Source organism: Brachyhypopomus gauderio, chromosome 15 (assembly GCF_052324685.1).
Source record: "Brachyhypopomus gauderio isolate BG-103 chromosome 15, BGAUD_0.2, whole genome shotgun sequence".
Classification (NCBI taxonomy): Eukaryota; Metazoa; Chordata; class Actinopteri; order Gymnotiformes; family Hypopomidae; genus Brachyhypopomus; species Brachyhypopomus gauderio.
The window spans coordinates 282,459-305,249 of NC_135225.1; the positions used below are offsets into that span (position 1 = coordinate 282,459).

General features: G+C 46.4%; 2 protein-coding genes across 3 annotated transcripts; both read left to right on the forward strand.

Annotated features, from left to right (window-relative positions):
- The first annotated feature begins 374 nt into the window (after positions 1 to 374).
- Positions 375 to 13,326, forward strand: smad1 (SMAD family member 1). 2 transcript variants are annotated; one of them, XM_076974859.1, is made up of 7 exons: positions 375 to 505; positions 7,071 to 7,704; positions 10,263 to 10,571; positions 10,783 to 10,896; positions 11,594 to 11,815; positions 12,319 to 12,575; positions 12,930 to 13,326. In XM_076974859.1, exons 2-7 carry the CDS (start codon positions 7,305 to 7,307, stop codon positions 13,071 to 13,073), a joined length of 1,446 nt encoding a protein of 481 aa, XP_076830974.1. In that variant the 5' UTR covers positions 375 to 505; positions 7,071 to 7,304; the 3' UTR covers positions 13,074 to 13,326. The 2 variants fall into 2 exon arrangements, with proteins under 2 accessions (XP_076830974.1, XP_076830975.1); XM_076974860.1 differs by lacking the exon at positions 375 to 505 and adding an exon at positions 522 to 573.
- Positions 13,327 to 15,672: 2,346 nt separating this feature from the next.
- On the forward strand, positions 15,673 to 20,851 carry mmaa (metabolism of cobalamin associated A). Its single transcript, XM_076974951.1, has 6 exons — positions 15,673 to 16,460; positions 16,814 to 16,936; positions 17,313 to 17,483; positions 17,629 to 17,714; positions 18,417 to 18,566; positions 20,278 to 20,851. The coding sequence occupies exons 1-6, from the start codon at positions 16,064 to 16,066 to the stop codon at positions 20,566 to 20,568; spliced, it is 1,218 nt and encodes a 405-aa protein (XP_076831066.1). The 5' UTR covers positions 15,673 to 16,063; the 3' UTR covers positions 20,569 to 20,851.
- Positions 20,852 to 22,791: the final 1,940 nt, after the last annotated feature.

Sequence of the window (22,791 nt, forward strand, 5' to 3'; positions counted from 1 at the left end):
TTATTGTAGGTGCGCTCGACATAATCAACTGTTAATACGTACTGTTAAACATATATCAACTCCTGAAATATTTGGTGGTTTTAAGATTATTATAATAAACTGAAATGTGAAAATAATGCAATAATTAACTTTGATACCTATGATTTATTGTTGCAGCTGAGATCTTCTGTAATGTGTAAAGCTACAGAACTGAAAACCTATTGTTGCATTACCGGCTAAATAACCCAGTCGGTATTCAAGATTGCCACGTTGCTCAGTCGGTTAAACTCCATTACCGTAATGTTATGATATAACGTTATGAAATAATGTTATTGAATATGTTTGACAATGATGAACGGAACGCGCAAAAAGTAGTGCTCTTTAACCTCGGCCCACCCGGATCTTCGTCTGGCGGTGTAATATGAGTTGAGCGCGGAGGGTGAGGCGGTCCGCGACACGCTGACGCCGGGAGTGAGCCGCCCGAGGCTGTGGACTGTGAGCAGTGGGCGAGCGCTCGGCACACAAGGTACAGTAAACTTTATATTTCCTCCGTGAGCGTTTACGCGCTAACAACTATATCATCGGTCGCTTTCCGTGAGTGTGCATGAGCTTAGTGTTTAACTTACAACTTTTAAAAAACTCGAAAAATGCGCGAGCTGGGTTCTCCTAGGACGCTAGAAAGTTGGACGAGTATGCTGACAAATGCACCGCAGCTTGTGTGAAATACACACATGCGCACTTGGGTGGAATACGCTCAGATTAGAGTATGTGCGTAGTTTAATTGGGGTGGAATACGCTCAGATTAGAGCATGTGCGTAGTTTAATTGGGGTGGAATACACTCAGATTAGAGCATGTGCGTAGTTTAATTTGGGTGGAATACACTCTGATTAGAGTATGTGCGTAGTTTAATTTGAATGGAATACACTTAGATTAGAGTATGTGCGTAGTTTAATTTGGATGGAATACGCTCAGAGTATGTGCGTAGTTAAATTTGGATGGAATATGCTCACATTAGAGTATGTGTGTAGTTTAATTTGGATGGAATATGCTCAGATTAGAGCATGTGCGTAGTTTAATTGGGGTGAAATACACTCAGATTAGAGCATGTGCGTAGTTTAATTTGGGTGGAATACACTCTGATTAGATTATGTGCGTAGTTTAATTTGAATGGAATACACTTAGATTAGAGTATGTGCGTAGTTTAATTTGGATGGAATACGCTCAGATTAGAGTATGTGCATAGTTAAATATGGATGGAATATGCTCACATTAGAGTATGTGCGTAGTTTAATTGGGGTGGAATACACTCAAATTAGAGCATGTGCGTAGTTTAATTGGGGTGGAATACACTCAAATTAGATCATGTGCGTGGTTTAATTGGGGTGGAATACGCTCAGATTATAGCATGTGCGTAGTTTAATTTGGGTGGAATTCGCTCATATTAGAGTATGTGTGTAGTTTAATTTGGGTGGAATTCGCTCAGATTAGAGCATGTGTATAGTTTAATTGGGGTGGAATACACTCAAATTAGAGCATGTGCGTAGTTTAATTTGTATGGAATACGCTCAAATTAGAGCATGTGCGTAGTTTAATTGGGGTGGAATACACTCGGATTAGAGTATGTGCGTAGTTTAATTGGGGTGGAATACACTCGGATTAGAGTATGTGCGTAGTTTAATTGGAGTGGATTACGCTCAGATTAGAGTATGTGCGTAGATTAACATGGGTGAAATGGGCAGGTGACGGCAGGAATAACCAAGTTGAAGGATTTGTTATGTTGTGCTTGAATTAGCCCTGCATCATTGCTGGTTAACCAAAATCTTGTTTCGAGGTATGTTTGAGCTAATCAAGGTCATTCATTGCATTAGGAGGGGCAGTGGGTGTAGCCCTCATGCTTAATGAATCAACAAACTCCATCAACTTGAATTCAAGTCAAGACGGAATATGTATCATGAAGGGTGATTTCTTAAACATGGTTAATGTAGTTGTCTTACGCGGTATTCAGGCATGCTGGGGCATTCACCCTGGTGTGAGCCGATAGACCAGAGCCAGTTTTCCTGACTTCATTGAAGATGACATATCAGATTACTCAAAGGACAAGAATTCGTCCTTGTCCATGATTTGGTTGGGTTGTTTAGATCTGAAGCGTCCCAGTTGCTGTGCTGTGTGTATCTTGGTGGAATGAACCATGTTCGTGCAGGTGCTGGTTCTGGCTCTGGTTCCAAAAACCAAATAAGTTCTCCTCTGGCATTGATCTGTGATCTGGTTGTTGAAAATGTTATCTCTATATTTGTGCCTAACATTAATACAGTTGTGTCCTTATTCAGTGTTGGTTAGTTTAGTAGGGTTCATTTTATTTTATTTGTGAGTGTGTATGTATTTGAGATGGTGTAAATAACAATTTTGTCCCAGTGCATTGTTGGAGTTAGTGTGCGTGCATGCAGTGTGTAATGTCTGGCAGTTATTAATGCTTTAGTGGCTCTAGGGTCTATGGTTAGGGTTAGTGACACTTTGCCTTTGAAAACCATGACACACACAAACTGCTTTTATGTCTGTCAGTTTAAATGGCAGCTTTCTCTATTACATCTGTTAAAATATCTATTTATGTCCTATCTAAATTTTCCTATTTTTACGTCCTATAAAGTTACGGAAAATAAAAGAATATGAAATGTATACTCACAAAGTATTTAACATTGTCTGAATCTATGTATTTTAGTATATTCTGCTAGGATTTAGTTTGTCATGTTGATGTGTTTGCTTGTAGAACTCGTCTCTCGCTCTGTCTCTCGCTCTGTCTCTCGCTCTGTCTCTCGCTCTGTCTCTCTCTCTCTTTTTTTTTCAAGTAGCTAAACTGTGTGGTGCAGGTGCTGTGTGTTCATTCCAAACGTTGCTTTGCAGATGTGCTTAGCTCATCTTGTGATCATCTGGCTTGGTGTTTGTGCAGCAGTTTGGAGAGGAAGAGGTTGACCAGTGCAGTGTCGGTGCTGTTTGGACCATATGAGTGTGCTGTATTTCTTCTAGTTTGTGTTCTCTCGAGCGCTCACCAGCTTGGCCATGTCCCCTGCCCCCTCCTTGGAGTGAACATCACAGTTCAGCTGAGGCTGAGGGCTAATGGACCACCCCCCCCTCCAGCCTTTGATAAATAATGTACGTTCTTTATAATGCAGAGTCCCTTGGGAGACCCTAGAGAGCATCATTACTGCCTCCTAAACTGATTAACGGCGCTGTAGCATCACAGACGGGTCCATGGAGATGATGGGGAGGCGCAGGCAGGTCTCTGGAACGGCTGTCACATTAGCCTGGGTGTGTGCAGGGAGCACCTGCTCTAGATAACATTTACGTCCACTCAGGCCCAGAGAGACCAGCGCTGCCATTAAGGTGCTTTGCTGTGTGTGCGGGTCAGGAGTGGATCTGTGGTCTTCAACGGGAGCTTGTCCACTCCAGAATCTCTTTACATTGATTTAACAGACAGAAATGTAGTGTATGCCTGGTCTATAGTTCCTGTTTTTAATTTTAATTTTATTTGTACTGTGTTACACTTATGCAGACAACACTGTTAACATGTATAACGCAAACGTAATGTGAGTCCCCAACTAAGACTAAAAAGAACAAAAACGAACCAAACACCAAACATAAAAGTGCACAAGAGGAGAAACGGGACATTAGATGGCAAACAACGATCATGAAAACCACACAGGCTGCTAAAGAGGAGAGGATGGGGCTGGTGTCTCACCTGCTGGGTCACGTTTTTAATTTACACACGCCGTGCACATGAATTGGTCTCATCAATTATTTTGCACTGTGATAATTATACAATGTTCATACCATAACATTGAAAATATAATGGTCAACGTTGAAGGAGCATAACCTAAAGGTCAAAGGTGAAGAATAGCAGTATAATGTGACCTGAGAACGTGTGGGAGGCTTGGTGGATGACACTCCCTGTTCACCCATTACCAAGTCTTCAGTAGCAGGACAGCAAGATGGACTTGCAAATGAATACAGCACCTTTTTAGTGCCTAAGATTTTTTTGTTTGACCTTTTCTTAACCTTAAACAATTTCACCTGCTTCCCACAGTCGTGCTGCTGTGGTCAGGATGTCGATGGAGTTGCTGATTCTGAGCCTGTTTTGATGTAGGCTGCACTGAATATGTGGACTGGACCCCAGGTAGCCCCTCCCCATGCTGGGAGGGTCAGAACAGTAGAATACTGATCCCTTGTTAAAGTGTGCGGGTGCATCGGTGGTCAGATGTTGATCGTTAGGTGAGGCTGGGTCGTGGTTCTTCATGGCCTTTGTCTTGGTGTGCTGTCTGGCCCGATGTGCATCTTCCACTGCAACGTGTCTCATGGTAACAGGTGTGGAGATGGAGTGGGCGGAGTTGAAGGACAATGCCCCCCTACCATCTTAATGCCCCCCTCTCCTCTTACTCCAGAGGAGAGTTTGAAAGGGTCTGCAGCCTTCAAACATCCACCTACTGTCACATTCTGTGTTTGCGTGTTTGGGCTACGGTGAGGGTGTTTGAAGCTACACGCTGGGTTCCTCTGGAGCACAGATGGAAGTGGTGAACCATCTGAGCACTCTTGTGCAGTGAGGTTAGGGTTTAGGGTTAAGGGTTAGTGTTGGTGTTAACCCTAACCCTAACCTACAGCAGTACTGAAAGCTAAAATCCTGCTTGTATACCCGCAGTCAGTTATTTATCCCTCATGTATTTTTGTCTTGCAAGACATTTACATTCTTTTCATAGTATCACTGCCAAACAGCCACTGGTTTTGTATTCGACAGAAAAGCGCCCGTCTTTCAAGAAGCGTGGGAGGATGTACACACATAACTGGTGTGCTGCAAAGATGTTTCACAACAGATTTTTCCTCTTTCCAACTCTACATCTTTAAAGGCACTAAGAAGAACCTTATTGAGGATACACATTATTGTGGGGTTAGGGTTCTTCTGTAGTCAGGAGGACACACGTGGGTTAGGGTTAGGTAGGGTTAGGGTTAGGTAGGTATGAAGGTAGTGCTGTGCTGACATTTTCTAACTCCACTTTGGAAAGTTTTCATTTGCACATCACCAAACTAAATTACTTTATAATATACATGTTAGAAATAAAAAATAGCCTAAATCAAAATTGCTAACAGTAAGAGAAATATTAGTGTGTCTGGCTGCAGCAGTAGTGTAATACTCAGCTGGCTATTCTGAGAAGCTTAAGAAGAATTGTGCTTAAGAATCAGAATTTGCAGTATATATGAAATATGTTTAATGCACAAAATCATAAGTCAGAAAGTTTGAATTTCCACCAACAGGAGCAGCTGCTGTAAGTTGGTCCTGTACCGTAATGTGGTCACGCAGCTTGGGCTGTTTGGATCATCATCGCTTAAATCGTTTGTGATCATTTAACCATTTGCTGCCCACATAAAATGAGACGTTTCCTTTGTTTTGTGTGTGTGTGTGGAAGGGGGGGGGGGGGTTCTCCTTCGGTCTGATCCTCCCTGACAACAGCAGAAGTTCCCGGGCTTTTAAATTAGCTGTTGGCAGCACTGTGCCTCTAAATATAGGAGGAGCTTTGAGCTTCCTGCCTCAGTGCTTCACGACAGCATCGCCTCCCTGTGAGCCGTGTAAACAGCACCTGTTCTCATTGAGGGGTGTGTAGTCCTGTAGTCCTGCATTCCAGTCCTGAAGTGAAGATCTTCATGCCAGAGCTCTGCAGGACGTGGCAGTGATTGGCGATGCTCTCATTGTCCTGTTAGCCTGTCGTGGGTTATTGTTTATCTGGAGTTGACTGAAGGGAATAATGAAGGACTGGAGAAGAATGTACAACTGAGCTTGAACTCTGGGCTTGTGACCCATGTGAGGGTGAGAGGTTAGAGGTGAAGGGTAAGTGTGAGGAGTAAGGGATAAGGTGAGGGCTTAGGGGTTTAGGGTGAGGGCTTAGGGGTTAGGGGTGAGGGTTAGGGATAAGGTGAAGGCTTTAGGGTGAGGGGTTAGGAGCTAGGGTTAAGTGTGGGACCCCCTAGGGCAGGGTTTCTCAAAGTGTGCTTTGGGCCCACTAGTGGGGCGCATGGGTATTGCAAGCAATTGGAAGAAATTAACCTTTTTAAGCCTGTCGTTTTAATGCCTGTTCGTTTGGCATAAGCCTTGGATGTTTAAAATGTCTGCGGAACAGTGTGAACCAGGGCTAGATTCGGCCCTTTAATGAATTTGTAGGGTTAACCCTACTCTCTCGCTCTCTCACACACACACACATTATTCTTAGTACTTTTAATTCGGTGAGAGATCAATAATTTCCACCTAATTTAGTCTGTGCAACACTGAAGGACCTTCCCAGACCAAGAGAGCAGAATAACGGTGTTCTGGATTCTGCTACTTTTCTTGCTGTGTGAACCGTTTGGCAGGATGATGGTGTGTGTACAGTTGACATACAGATGCCATTAACATGGATGTCATTTTTCTCTCTCTCTCTCTCTCTCTCTCTCTCTCTCTCTCTCTCTCTCTCTCTCTCTCTCTCTCTCTCTCTCTCTCTCTCTCCCCTGTTCTCTGTACAGTCCTTCCCTTTACACCAGCGTGCTGGTTTGCCGTCAGGAGCTCTGAATGACTACACCAGTTCTCATCCAGCCACATTCACTCTCAGACTGTTCAGTTTAAATCTTTTAGATGCCTTCATCAAATAGGCCTTGTGTGATTTATCACCCAGAATCGAAGCAGACAGTTACTACCCAAACTTCTGCCTGTTAGCATAACGCATACAGAAGCTTTGTTTATAGTTTTGTGGATGAGAGTCTTATTTCGAGCTGTTCAGCAGTGATATTCCCATCACTGATATTCAAGACCGCTGGGCGAATGCTAAAACGTATCCGATGCCATTTGAAGAACTCTCTGTTTGTGGATGTAATGGACAGTCTTGTATTGGGATAACCACAGATCGCCAGAGCTGCTCAGGGAGTGATGTCACTCCACGGGTTCACAGAGTCAAGGGTCAGGCACTGTGTGCAGGTCTCTGGGGAGAACTTTGTGCAGAAAGGCTGGTTATAACAGAGCCCTAAACCCTATAATGGAGCCCTAAACCCTGTAACAAAACCCCTGTCCTTCTCTCCACAGGTTGACTGGTCCGGCTTCTTGTCTGCCGCTACTCCAGTGATCGGGTGTTCTGGTGTTCCGCTACTCCAGTGATCCGGTGTTCCAGTGATCCAGTGTTAAGCTCAGCGGTCACACTTGGCCAGCGGGCCGTTCCTGTCACAGCAGGCTGTGCCTGAGTGTGTGTCCCAGCTCGTTATTCGGACCAGAGAGGGTGTGTGTGTGTGTGGGGCGGCGAAACGTGCCCCCCCCCCCACGATGAACGTCACCTCACTGTTCTCCTTCACCAGCCCGGCGGTGAAACGTCTGCTGGGCTGGAAGCAAGGCGACGAGGAGGAGAAGTGGGCGGAGAAGGCCGTGGACGCGCTGGTGAAGAAGCTGAAGAAGAAGAAGGGGGCGATGGAGGAGCTGGAGCGAGCCCTCAGCTGTCCTGGCCAGCCCAGCAGCTGCGTGACCATCCCACGCTCGCTGGACGGACGTCTGCAGGTGTCTCACAGGAAGGGTCTTCCTCACGTCATCTACTGCCGTGTGTGGCGCTGGCCTGACCTACAGTCTCACCACGAGCTCAAAGCTCTCGACTGCTGTGAGTTCCCCTTTGGATCCAAGCAGAAGGACGTGTGTATCAACCCCTACCACTACAAGAGAGTGGACAGCCCAGGTGAGCACACATATACACACACACACACACACACACACACACACACACACACACACACACACACGGTGAGATGTAATCCATGTGTGGCCCATTCCCATGATGACACAGATGTGCTCTCATGTCAGCAGGTGTTTCTTCTTGACTTTATTCTTGATGCCATGGAAAAAAAACCCCATAGACCCATACTGGGGGGGGGGGGGGGGGGGGGGGGGGGGGGGGGACTCAAGCAGGAAATTCCTGGGGGAGAACGAGATCTTGTTCTGTCCGAGTGTGTGTCTGTGTCTGAGTGTGTGTCTGTGTCTGAGTGTGTGTCTGTGTCTGAGTGTGTGTCTGTGTCTGAGTGTGTGTCTGTGTGTGTCTGTGTCTGTGTGTGTCTGTGTCTGTGTGTGTCTGTGTGTGTCTGTGTGTGTGTCTGAGTGTCTGTGTGTGTGTCTGAGTGTCTGTGTGTGTGTCTGAGTGTTAAGCACGTGTATTCTGCTAGCTGCAGCAGGCAAACACGTGTCCGTTAACACGTGTGATCAGGGGATGAGTGTAACAGGAAGTTTCGTCACCTTCTTGCACAATGGCAGGAAGGAGTGGTGGTCTGTCCAGCCCATAGCCCACTACCCCCTCTAGTCCACTACCCCCTCTAGTCCACTACCCCCTCTAGTCCACTACCCCCTCTAGTCCACTACCCCCTCTAGTCCACTACCCCACTACCCCCACTAGCCCACTGCCCCCACTAGCCCACTGCCCCCACTAGCCCACTGCCCCCACTAGCCCACTGCCCCCTCTAGCCCTCTACCCCCTCGAGCCCTCTACCCCCTCGAGCCCTCTACCCCCTCGAGCCCTCTACCCCCTCGAGCCCTCTACCCCCTCGAGCCCTCTACCCCCTCGAGCCCTCTACCCCCTCGAGCCCTCTACCCCCTCGAGCCCTCTACCCCCTCGAGCCCTCTACCCCCTCGAGCCCTCTACCCCCTCGAGCCCACTACCCCCTCGAGCCCTCTACCCCCTCGAGCCCTCTACCCCCTCGAGCCCTCTACCCCCCTTAGCTCACTACCCCCCCTACCCCCTCTAGCCCACTACCCCCCCCTACCCCCTCTAGCCCTCTACCCCACTATCCCCCCCTAGCCCACTATCCCCCCTAGCCCACTATCCCCCCTAGCCCCTCTAGCCCACTACCCCCTCTAGCCCACTATCCCCCCTAGCCCCTCTAGCCCACTACCCCCTCTAGCCCACTACCCCCTCTAGCCCACTACCCCCTCTAGCCCCACTACCCCCTCTAGCCCCACTACCCCCTCTAGCCCACTATCCCCCCTAGCCCACTATCCCCCCTAGCCCACTATCCCCCCTAGCCCACTATCCCCCCTAGCCCACTATCCCCCCTAGCCCACTATCCCCCCTAGCCCACTATCCCCCCTAGCCCACTATCCCCCCTAGCCCACTATCCCCCCTAGCCCACTATCCCCCCTAGCCCACTACCACCACTGCCCCCACTAATCCACTATCCCCTCTAGGGATGCACCGATTCCGATATTAATATCTGTATCGGTCCCGATGTGACCGATCCATAAAAACAGATCTATTCAGTCTAATTCTATGCTTGTAAAGCTTTTCGGAGTTAGACCAACCTTAAATATCCACTCTGTCCTGGATAGAAGTGACAGTTAACAGGCGAGTGAAACACGAAGCACACAGAGAGGTGAATCACTGACTCGTACTCGCGCTGGTGCTATTCCACTTAGTCCGTTTATTTGCTGGTTGACCAAAATAAACCTGGGCTCCAGCACTACTTGACTGTTCATACATGAACTGGTGAGTTGTCCAAAGCTCATTGAATGCCTTACTTACAGAAATAAAATGAAGATAAATTAAAGAGCTGTGGTCTGAGTCGGTCTACGGCAGAAAGCTAAAAAACAACAATATTCCATACGCGCGCTCAACTCGCTCCCTTAAAGAGACAGTACACATATTTCTGGCCGTTACATGCTTTGTGCTCTGCGTGATGTCTGCGCTAGCAAACTAGCCGCATAGGTATTGCTGTTTCTCTTATTTCATCTCCTTATTTATTTTAAATTATATTTAGAATTCTTGAACCATTTCAAAGGTTTCTTACAGTTTATTTTTTTCATGTTTGACAAAAACAATAGGTTCACAACTTTGGTCAGTTTCAGGTTCTTTGGTATTATTTATTTTACATTCAGTGTTATATTTGCACTGACTGAACAAATGAAAGTTGTGTTGTTTTTACATGTTTTTATGTGTGTTTAAGTGTGCTATACTGGTGCTAAGTGTGCTATAGAGTTTTCAATAAACGTGTAATTCAGTATGTCTGTGTTAAAAAATAAATGTTTTAAGTCGATTCAGCACCGTTTTACTCTATCGGATCGGTATCGGCCGATACTAAGCCTCAGATATCTGAATCGGTATCGGAAGTGAAAAACGTGAATTGGTGCATCCCTACCTCAAGCACACTACCCACTCTAGTCCACTACCCACTCTAGCCCACTACCCCCACTAGCCCACTACCCCTGTAGTCCTTTATACTGGGTTTACTGGGTTGTGTATCTTTCCCACAGTGCTGCCACCAGTTCTGGTTCCGAGGAACAGTGAGTTCAATGCCAAACTCTCCATGCTGCCGCGCTTCCACAACTCTCTGCACCAGACGGAGCCACACATGCCGCAGAACGCCACCTACCCCGACTCGTTCCCTCAGCAACCGGCCGGCACACTGACGTTTGGCCCCAGCTCGCCTACCAACAGCTACCCCGGGTCACCTAGCAACGGCCCGGGGAGCAACGGCCCGGGGAGCAACGGCCCGGGGAACGCAGCCGTGTTCCCCCACTCGCCTGCCAGCTCGGACCCGGGCAGCCCCTTCCACATGCCGGGTGAGACGCTGCACGGCTGGTGCCAGTCACTTCATTATGAAATGCGCTGTGGTGATCAGAACATTAGTTCCCAGCGTCACTCGTACGTGACCAAATCCTGTCTGTGTGTGTGTGAATACTGTCTGCAGCGTGGAGGCTGCGTGGTGGTGGGTGCTGGTGTCACTGGGTGAACCGTGTGCATATGTAAGTGCTGTCGTGTGTTGCCCTGCAGAAACTCCGCCTCCTGCATATCTGCCCCCCGAGGAGACGATGCCAGAGTGTCCACAACCAATGGACACCAACTTACTGGGCCCCAGTCTGCCCCTGGACATCAACAACCGACCTGGTACACACACACACACACACACACACACACACACAGTCTTTATCCTTTACTGAAGTACACACATCTACTTCAGACTGTCGGCTGGCCGTGCCACAGCGGAAGATGTGGAGATTGTACAGTATGTGGTGTGAGGTTCTGTTATTCATTATTTTTAATGACTTAAATGATTAGATTGACTGGTGAGGTTTCAAGGGGTCATATTGGTTTTGTTGGTGGACGTGGAGCTTGGTTTCTAGGGGTCTAACTTTTGATGTCAGGAAAAGTGATATTTTCAAGACATGTAACTTCCACACACGTTTGAACATGCAGTGTTTTGACTTTTTCTTTTTCTACTCTTCATTCCTGAAGTGATTTTTCTCTCCATTTGGGATCAGTTGGGTTGTGATGTCTGTAGGAGCAGCTGCACTTCCTGTGTCCTTGGAGCACACTTCCTGTTAATCCACTGTGTGCCAGAAAGGGAGAAAAAGAGGGTGCGGAGAAGGGGCAGGGCATGTGGTGGGTGGAGAGGGGGCGGGGCATGTGGTGGGTGGAGGGGGGCGTGTGAGGGAGGCCAGAGTCCTCTGAACTTTGAGCTGTTGGAGATTCAGGATGAGTTTTTCAGAATGTGTGAATGACTTGTGCTGGTTACTGAAAACTGTAACTGGGTTTCTCTTAAATCACTCATGCACATATTTCTGATGTGCTGCTCGTCCCCCAGACGTACAGTCAGTGGCCTACGAAGAGCCCAAGCACTGGTGCTCCATCGTGTATTACGAGCTGAATAACCGTGTGGGAGAGGCCTTCCAGGCCTCGTCCTCCAGCGTACTGGTGGACGGCTTCACCGACCCGTCCAACAACCGCACTCGTTTCTGCCTCGGCCTGCTCTCCAACGTCAACCGCAACTCCACCATCGAGAACACCCGACGACACATCGGCAAAGGTCAGAGGTCACGCACGGGAAGCCCTACACCTGCACTTCACGTTCAGCAGGACAGAGTGTCATCATTAGGATCCATGTAGAGCAGAGATTTCAGTTTTTAATATGTATTGCACTGGAAACAGTATTCCAGAGTACTAAAATGTTAGTATGGCGTTAGCATAGTAGAGTACTACCACTCAGGTTTCTGTGTCATGGTAATAATGCTCTGAGAACTGTAGAGCTTGGAGAAGTGAAAATGAGAATGAGAGTCTAACATCCCATTGAATCTATTCACCAGTTATAGAGTGTCTACTGACAACACTAGTGTGTTCTGGAGCACAGAGACGTGGTGGTACAGGCAGCGTGTCATGGCGCCTGTAACACTAGGGTCAGGGTCATGGCTCCTGTAACGTCAGGGTCATGGGTTTAGTGCTCCAGGGTCATGTGTGAGTCTGCTAAATGCCATAAATATAAATGTGTGGATGTTTGGCTATGCCTCCATGGTAACCATGGCTCCCTGACAGGTGTGCACCTGTACTACGTGGGAGGCGAGGTGTATGCTGAGTGTCTCAGTGACAGCAGCATCTTCGTTCAGAGTCGTAACTGTAACTACCACCATGGCTTCCACCCCACCACCGTCTGCAAGATCCCCAGTGGCTGCAGCCTCAAGATCTTCAACAACCAGGAGTTCGCCGAGCTGCTGGCCCAGTCCGTCAACCACGGCTTCGAGGCCGTCTACGAGCTCACCAAGATGTGCACCATAAGAATGAGCTTCGTCAAGGTAGCAACAACATGGCTGGCGATCGTTCACCTACAGCACTAGGAAAAGTCTGTCTGAATAATCCAGACTGCAGTGAGCATCCATGCTGAACTTTGACCTCAGACCTTTTACATGAGTGGAAATTCTGTGGAAATTTTGGTAATTAATTATTCTGTAATTAATTAAATTGAGACGAAGGAATGACTAACCAGTGACATGCAGCAGGATTCTTGGACTGCTATTCTACAAAGATCGCGTTACTTCATATATGTGGCCAGATTATGAAGTGTTGCCAAAATGCAGAATTTTAATTGACTGAAAGACGTTCACTTAAATATGGTATGTGCTGGTTTGAATGTTTTCTTTGTTTTCCAGGGATGGGGTGCAGAATACCATCGCCAGGATGTGACTAGCACCCCCTGCTGGATAGAGATTCACCTGCATGGGCCTCTGCAGTGGCTGGACAAAGTCCTCACACAGATGGGCTCCCCTCACATCCCTATTTCCTCAGTGTCCTAGACCTCTGGCTAATGGAGTTGAATGATTGGCTGGGTGGGCCGGGGAGGGCGGGGTTTGTACTGTACTTGAAGGCAGTGTGAATGGGGTCAACTAGACTGGCAGAGGGCGCGTGCTCGGACATCTGGAAGATACTTGATAACCTGTGTGACCAATCATATTCATGAATGAGGCATCATACTTGTGCCAAGTGTCTCTTTCAGTCCTGTTTTCCAGAATGTCAGTGTTCCATGGGCGAGGGGCAGGGACACATGGGGGGCAGGGACACATGGGGGGCGGGGGCAGGGACACATGGGGGGCGGGGGCAGGGACACACGGGGGGCGGGGGCAGGGACACACGGGGGGCGGGGGCAGGGACACACGGGGGGCGGGGGCAGGAACATTGGGGGGCAGGGATTATTGTAAATGTTCACAACACAGGTCTGGAGATCGGTGACTCAACCTGCTTAGAGAAAAGGGGAATAAATGTAGAAATATGCCTAAGATGAATTTGCTATAAAGAGGTAATGAGGTTCAGTAATAGTGTCTCACAAACATTTTTATGATCTTTATTATTCTACAATTTTTTTTAACAAGATGTAGCAAATGGGGGTGGGGGGGCATAATGGAATAATCACGTACCTTGTAAAAATCAGTCTGATGTGGTAGTGAAGTGCCCATGTTGCTCTAGTATTGCATTCAGCGGATCAGAAAGGCAGATGTACAGGTAGATGTGCATTAGAGGAAATGCTGTTGATATTTTTTGTCTGTTTGTTTCATTTACATTTTTGATGCCAGTGTAGTTTGACCATCCCAGACTGATGACACAGGTGCAGTACTGTTTACTTAAAGTCCAGGCGGCCTCTGGTTTAGCCTACTGCTCCTCACATAATACTGATGTTTCTCATCATTAATGAATCACACTTGAGGATCATTTACGTTATGCTGCCTGGTCCCACCACTTTTCCTTCATTGTCAGCCATGTTGGCATCATTGGAGTGAAGTTTTCCTTTAACAGGCTGTTTGCTCATGAGCTAGGTTACCCGGGTTAGGGTTAGGGTTACCTAGCGCTAGGTTACCCGGGTTAGGGTTAGGGTTACCTAGCGCTAGGTTACCCGGGTTAGCACAGTCATTGAGAGTGGAGTGGGGGGGGGGGGGGGGGGGAATACTGCTGTAAACATGGGCATGAGAACCTGGTGTCAGACCTGTGCATAAGGGACACTTTACCCATTGATGCTAGAGTGATTTATCACTTTAAACATTGGATCTACCAGTTGAGCGCTAATCCATGTGGCTAACCATAACCGTTCATTTGGGAGAATGTTTTATGAATTATAAAACATAGAGAAGAAAATCTGTCTTGTCTAAGTATATTCAGCATTTATAAAGTAACTGATTTTCTTCAGTGACTAAGTTCTAAATGGCACTATTGGTGTTTTGTAAAAAGTAGTTTTTTGATTAACTTACTTTCTATTTTTATTCATAGACAGAAATCCCGTCCACTGTTTAAAATGATGCATTTTTGTATTTTTAATGGAGATTATTGTTCTGTCATCTCTGATTTTTCATCTCAGTTTGTCTTTCTGACAGCACGTTTACTCATGAAAATCAAGTTTCACCTGGAAGACTCAATAAAATTGTTTCAATATCCCTGACTTCCTGTCCTCTATGGTAATGAATATGTTAATCCACATTCAACTTGACTCAACAAAGTTTAAACGTTCAACTGCTATAAATTGTGCACTACATGGCAAAACTATCTAGGAAGAACATAGAATAACATGCTACATTTGAATTGTTTGGTTTTTGCAATTCTGGCTCTAAAAATAGTTTAAAACGGGATACTTCTTGAAAGTGACATTTGAGAGGTTTGTATGAATCCGGTCACCTAGAGCCAAGAGTCAATGGGGGCCCATGCTTAGAAGATATCCCACAATATAAGCAAATCTGACTAGAACCTCACACGCAGAACTATGGTAGACAGAGGTGTACGGTAGATGTTTCATCCCTGCACAGCTTCAAGAAGAGCCTCAAAACCTTCCTGTTTAGATCTGCATTTAGTTAAGGAACTTTGATGCTTATTATAATAATTTATCACATTTTACTCAATTACATTTTGTTTGAACTATTTTAGTAGTTGTGCTGTTTTGTATTATTTTAATAATTATGCCCATTTATTATTAGTTTTTATTTTAATTATTCTGTAAAGCACTTTGAGTTGCATATATGTATGAAAGGTGCTATACAGATAAAGATTACTGTAGGTGTACGGAAAACATGGATGTACGGTAGGTGTAGGTGTATTTACTTTATTGGGTGTGATTAGACTTGGAGATAAAGTCTGTCAAATGGTAGAACTTGAACCAGACATGAGCACCTCGGGACTAAGGTTTCAAAGATCAAAAGCCTTGCTGTTCACATCCATGTACAGTTTGGTCATCTTTGCCACTGTCCTAAGGCTACCTGATATTGACTTCAGTAATGCTCCGATCTCTGTTTTGTGGTTGTACTTGGTGTACAAGTCTATATATGCTTTATGTTGTAGATAATGAATTGTTGTAAATGACGATCGATACAATCATTACAAACAAAGACTTTCATTTTAGCAAAAGACTTTTATTTTGATAAATGTCATGACGGTCGCGACTCGGAAGAAAACACACTTTGGAGGTCATAGTCCCGTACAGCAGTAAATGGTGTACAAAATTCACTAAACTAAAAACGCCGGTATTAAAGCTGAATACTGTATGGTGCGTTATTAGTGTGTGGAGGTCTGGTAAAGTGGTTACTGCTGGGGTTACAGCACGTGAAGTCGCCGAACCGCCCCAAGAGGTTAAAGCCAGGATCGCCGTCCGTGTGCGGGTGTAAACGGAAGGACAAATCGGTAATAAAAGTCTCGTTATCTCGTGATTTAGTGCGTGAATTGGACGACTGCTGTGATCTGTCCTAGAGACGGTTGAGTTTTGGACGGCTGTTTTCGCCACTGGTGCTGTCCTGTGTCCTGTCGGGCGGAAATGGGTCCAGCCGCCGTCCTCCCGTTCCTTCAGCGCGTGCCCGCCTTGTCGTCCTCGCGCACAGTGGCAGCCGTCATAAGGCGTTCCATCCGAACGTCGCGCTCCGCACCGTGTCACGGTTGGACGTGCACGGTGTCTCAGAGCAGGAGCGTCTCCGTGGAGAAGGTCCTAGCGCGCCGCGAGGTGGATCTGACGGACAAGGAGAGGAGAGTTCTGGACAGGCTGTATGATGGACTCACCGGGGGACGCAGGGCGTGTCTCGCCGAGTCCATCACTCTGGTGGAGACGCAGCACCCTCGCAAGAAGCAGCTCGCCCAGGTGCTGCTGCAGAGAGTGCTGGCCTTCCGGCAGGAGCAGGAGACACTCAACGGGGGCAAGCCGATGGCCTTCAGAGTGGGTGAGTTGGTGCTGTTGGTTGGAGAATTGTGCAAAGACCTAAATGTCCATCTCAGTGCTGAAGGGTCCCCACAACGCCCAAGTGTAACAGCTGCAGTGAACCTTTATTATCTAAACACTGACCACCTGGTCACCTGACCACTTGGTCCAGGTGCTGCTGTGGTGAGAGTGTCAAGGCTTGGATGAAAATCTCAGAGATTGTCTTGAATGTGATATAAATGTCTCCATAGATACCTGTAGTCTTACAGTCTTGCTGGTAGATAAATGTCCTCATGAGCTCATCTGCAATGTTACACATGTGTGTTGATGGTAATTTGTGTGTGTGTGTGTGTGTGTGTGTGTGTGTGACTACAGGTCTCACCGGTCCTCCAGGTGCAGGGAAGTCGTCCTTCATCGAGGTGCTGGGTAAAATGCTGACGGGGACGGGGCACCGGGTGTCTGTCCTGGCCGTGGACCCGTCCTCTTGCACCAGGGGGGGTGAGCAGCTCATGGCCTGCTGAGGTGTTTCTGTCACCTGGTACACTGGAGTCGTCCTACTGGGAGATTGAACAGCATTCACAATAATGTTTCATATGACTGAGAGTCGTTTCTTTCTGGATAAATATGGTTAAAATAAGAACCAAAATGCCATGATGATTTAATTCTTTATAATGGCATTCATTTCATAGTATTATTTTTTTTAAGTAGTTTTGTAATAAATTACTGTACTGATTTCACATGTTTAAACATTTAATCAGATTAATGTTTATTGATAACTAAAAATATCGAGGGCATTTTTAAGTACCTGTTGTTATTTTTTCATAAACGGTTCTGTCAGTGTTTTAAATCTTAAACAGTGATGGTGTCTCGCCAGGCTCTGTGCTGGGAGATAAGACACGCATGCCTGAGCTGTCCCGAGACATGAGGGCCTTCATACGCCCGTCTCCCAGCTCAGGTGTGCTCGGGGGGGTGACCAGGACCACCAACGAAGCCATCGTCCTGTGTGAGGGGGCGGGCTATAATGTTGTCCTGGTGGAGACTGTGGGTAAGTATTCCTTCAGTGAGCCAATCCATTGTATCCCCAACCTCTTCCTTTAAAACCTGTATTTGGGATTTTACCTGCATGTATGCAGTTGATCTCTGTAAATGTTTGTTTGAGTCTGTGTTGATGTGGAACTGAATGTTTCCAGGTGTTGGACAGTCTGAGTTTGCTGTGGCTGATATGGTAGATCTTTTTGTGTTGCTAATTCCACCAGCAGGGGGCGATGAACTGCAGGTAAACATCCATCCATGTAAAGGGTGTGTGGTTTCAATAACTGTGGTCCAAGGTCCAAGCAAGATTAAGCTGTTTTGTGGCCCCTTTAAAGTGGATTTTATGTATGCAGTATAAACACATTGACAACTAAATTAATTAGGCAGTAGAAAGAAATATGAGTGTAAATCTGCACTAATTCATACACAAGAAGAAAATACACAGACTCTAAAGATGATCATACCTAGATACACCTAATGAATGATCAGATAGATACACCTAGTGAATGATCACAGTTAGATACACCTAGTGAATGATCACAGCTGGTGAATGATGACCAATGATCCACTGTTTATTTGACCTGTTCCAAAGTGGAGACACCACTCTCACATTGCTATGAGGGTCCAATATTTAACAGAAGTGTTAATGGTAAAGGAGTCCAGGGTCTTAGTGCTGTCTCTCCCTCATGAGATGACGTGAATACAGCTGAATTAAATGCCAAGAAAGTGACTTTTTTACCTACTGAAGTGATGAGCCTGTATGTCTCCTGTACTTGTGAGCTCAACTTCTACAGTTAATACAGCCATATTTCAAGTATTAATGTAGCATATTAAAATGACAGCATTTCAGTAAAGCTTTACATGTTTGACATATATTAATTTAATATATTAAAAGAAATAAGCTTGCTGAAAAAGAAATTCCCTTTTCTTTCATTTTTAAATAAAGGGAATCAAAAGGGGCATCATCGAGAAGGCGGACCTGGTGGTGGTGACCAAATCAGACGGTGATTTGGTCATTCCAGCACGAAGAATCCAGTCTGAGTACACAAGCGCTCTGAAGCTGCTACGCAAGAAATCCAAAACCTGGAGCCCTAAGGTACGTGACGTGGTTCTCCCACTCCTGAGGTACGTGGTTCTCCCACTCCTGAGGTACGTGGTTCTCCCACTCCTGAAGTACCTGGTTCTCCCACTCCTGAGGTACCTGGTTCTCCCACTCCTGAGGTACGCCGGCGAGAGACTCATAAGATCATCCTTAATGATCCAATTAAGTGTAATTACTAAATTTGTTTTCCAGAGACCTGAAGTTATTAATACAGTCTATGTAATATGTTGTTTGTGTCTTATGCTAAGTTGAAAGCTCCTTAATCATTTTATATATAATGGAATCTTATCGTAGTCATGAATACTGAAAGGGTTCCTGATGTTTTAATAATAGTCCTCCTGTCAGTAGGGGGCACTGCTGTGTCTTCGCTCAGATTCCATTGCTTCCATCTTGGTGCTGTGTGTAGATGTCAGCTACTGCTAGAAAATGATCCTCACCTAGAAAACAGTAAACACGCCCTTTGCTGTATTTATGTTGGTGTGTCTTTATAAACACAACCATGTTCTTTAATTTACCCTATGAATGCCGACCCTGATCCACACATCTGGTATTTCAAATTTATTTTCATGCCAGAATAGTTTTCAAAAGAGTGATATTTCTTTCCATCTGACTCGAATATAAATCACATCTCACCTTTAGGAGACACATGCTTTCTTTCCCACCGTCCACCTGGGAAAAATGCATGCTAGAAGATAGGGCTGGCCTCATATGTCTCTATAATGTCTACTTTCCCAGAATGCTCTGCTCCTTCTGGACACTGGCATGCAGCCCATTGCAATGCCACCCCCACTCCCCACACCCAACCCCCACTTCCACCCCCCACCCAGGGCTGTGTGCCAGGATGACTGCCCCTTTGTGTGGTCCACTGTGGCCTGGTGCTCTTTGTGTGGTCCACTGTGGCCTGGTGCTCTTTGTGTGGTCCACTGTGGCCTGGTGCTCTTTCCTGATTGGACACCCACGCGGATGGAGGATCTTCTTCCTGGTCTCCTGCCACAGCGCAGATCCCTTTGACTGAGTGAGGCCTCTGCCATATTGATTTTTCTCTTCCCCTCTCTCAGCCTCCCTGAAGACCTTCCCGCCTATCAGCCACTGAAACAGAAGGAAACGTGTGTGTGTGTGTGTGTGTGGTGTGTGTGTGTGTGCACATTTCTTTTGGTGATGGTGTTGAAGATGTTAGTGTTAATGTTGGTGTTGATAAGGATGGTGCTGATGTTGGTGTTAATGTCTTTCAGTAGGTTGTATTTGTATGAAAAAAACTAAATCATGAAGTCAAGTTGTGTTTTCACACACATCCTGTGATGTGTAATATGTAGTTATAATACATATATGATGTGTAATATGTAGTTATAATACATTATTACAATACAACAGTCATGGCCTGGTGGTTAGGGAACTGGTCTTGTGACCGGAGGGTCGTGGGTTCGATTCCCAGACCTGAGGCCATGACTGTGGTGCCCCTGAGCAAGGCTCTTAACCCTCAATTGCTCACTTGTATAAAAATGAGATAAAATGTAAGTCGCTCTGGATAAGGGTGTCTGCCAAATGCCGTAAATGTAATATGTAGTTTTAACACCCTTCACTGCTGTGTCTTCACTCCAGTTCAGTCAAGGATCTGTTGCTCTTCTTGTTCCCAACATATATCCACCCAACACTCCTGCTCACCAACTCTCACCTACTCACGTTTCACTCCCCCGGGTGTGTTCAGGTGCTGCGTGTCTCCTCTCACACCGGGGAGGGTGTTCAGGAGCTGTGGGACACGATGCTGCGGTTCCGTGACGGGGCACTAGCCAGTGGTGAGTTACAGACACAGCGGCAGGAGCAGCAGAAGGTGTGGTTATGGACCCTCATCCAGGAACACGCCCTCACACACTTCCGTCAGCACCCAGCTGTGAAGGCAGGCCTGGCCCACGTGGAGCACAGTGTTGCCCAGGGGAACATCTCACCTGGTCTGGCTGCAGATCTCCTGCTCACAGTGTACAGGTCCCCACCGTCGTGAAGGTCCCCACCGTCGTGAAGGTCCCCACCGTCGTGAAGGTCCCCACCGTCGTGATGAGCAGTTGGATTGTCATCACAATTGAAATCTCCCCCCACACTCTCCCCCATATTCCTGATTATTGACAGTGCTGCTATTTGGGGGGGGGGGTTTGCACAATACAAACCATGTTGCTTTATCAAGAGATGTTGGTCAGAATCCGGCCCCTCCCTCCTGTGGATGTTAATGTACCACTTTACTGTTCACCCACTCTAATAAATATTTAGTATATATTTTTTATTTAATAAATGTTGGGTTTCATATGTTGGGTTTCATTGACTCCTACATATTCAGACCAACTCAACATGTCACTGAAATGCTGCACTGATTGTAATTCATGCTGACAGCTTATTTCTAGTCTGAAACGCTTCACTACACTACATATTATTTTCCTGGATGATGCTGGCTGAAAACAAGAAAAAAAGATTTTAAGAAGTTTGTGATGTGTTTTCTACTACACACGCAGGTACACACACATCACTGCTGCTACCGTCTACCACACACGCAGGTACACACATATCACTGCTGCTACCGTCTACCACACACGCAGGTACACACACATCACTGCTGCTACCGTACACACACATCACTGCTGCTACCGTCTACCACACACGCAGGTACACACACATCACTGCTGCTACCGTCTACCACACACGCAGGTATACACACATCACTGCTGCTACCGTCTACCACACACGCAGGTACACACACATCACTGCTGCTACCGTCTACCACACACGCAGGTACACACACATCACTGCTGCTACCGTCTACCACACACGCAGGTACACACACATCACTGCTGCTACCGTCTACCACACACGCAGGTACACACACATCACTGCTGCTACCGTACACACACATCACTGCTGCTACCGTCTACCACACACGCAGGTACACACACATCACTGCTGCTACCGTCTACCACACACGCAGGTACACACACATCACTGCTGTTCCCTTCCACACATGTGATTGGTCTGGTAGACAAACCTCCCAGGTGGTGAATACAATGTGGCAATGATGACCATTATATTCGTGTCTTTATACTTGTTTATAGTGCCTGATATTTAACACTCCTGTAATTTAATTTTACACTTTTGAGATTAAAACTACAAATACAGGTAAATTGCAGGTAAATTTATTCAACACAAATAGTGTCAACTCATTTACATAACACTAAATATGCAGATCTGCTCATTTGAATATACGTCTGCATATGTATTTCCACAACATGCAGTTATTGTACATTATCAGGGGTTCACTCTTTTAGGTGGGATGCCTACAGACAAACACTAGATGGCGCCATAAGCTTAGAGAGAATTGTCCATTATGTAAATAAGACCGACTACATGCCATGGCTGTGTGTCTCAATCTGCACTTCTGTGTGATCGGAGTCTGTCCTGCTGAGGCACACAGACATGAGACATGCCTTCTCTCTCTCTCTCTCTCTCTCTCTCTCTCTCTCTCTCTCTCTCTCTCTCTCTCTCTCTCTCTCTCTCTTCCTCTAGTATAGTGAAGTGTTAGCTAGGAAAATGTTCCATTGAAAATGTGGTCATAATATATTTACACTGGTGTAGCCTTTTTGTTCTTTGAGGAGAGAAGCGCATATAGAAGATTCTGACGCTTCTGAAGCTCATTTGGTGCCTGAGTGTGCTGAGTGTGTTTGTTTGTGTGGACGTGTGTCCTCTTCCTCTGTCTGTGCCCTCTGTCTTATGACTCCATCCAGAATGCACTGTGAATACTGATCACCTCTTAAGGCTTAAGGACCACCCTCACCATCAATCACATACAGTAGTTCTTCCTCTATCCAACAGCCGACAGCCTTCAGATCTCTAAGTGCCTGTCCATAAAATGTAAAAGCTCTCGTTGAACAAATCTTCCATAATCTGCCATATCGTGTTAAGCTATAAAGTCTAAACACTGCCTCTTGTACTGCCTGTGTTCAGGATGTGGACTGGTCTTCAGTGGAAAGAAGAAACCAGGCAAAGTCTGACGGTTGAAGGTTTTTCAAATTGATTGAATCTCTTCCAGAGTGCTGCTGTCCCGTCCCAACGATGTCCCAACGTGCACATCTGAACGGCGACGTCACGGTTACATTACAGCTACATCATGGTCAAGGTCCACACAGGGTCAAGGGTCCACACAGGGTCAAGGGTCCACACAGGGTCAAAACTAAACACATCT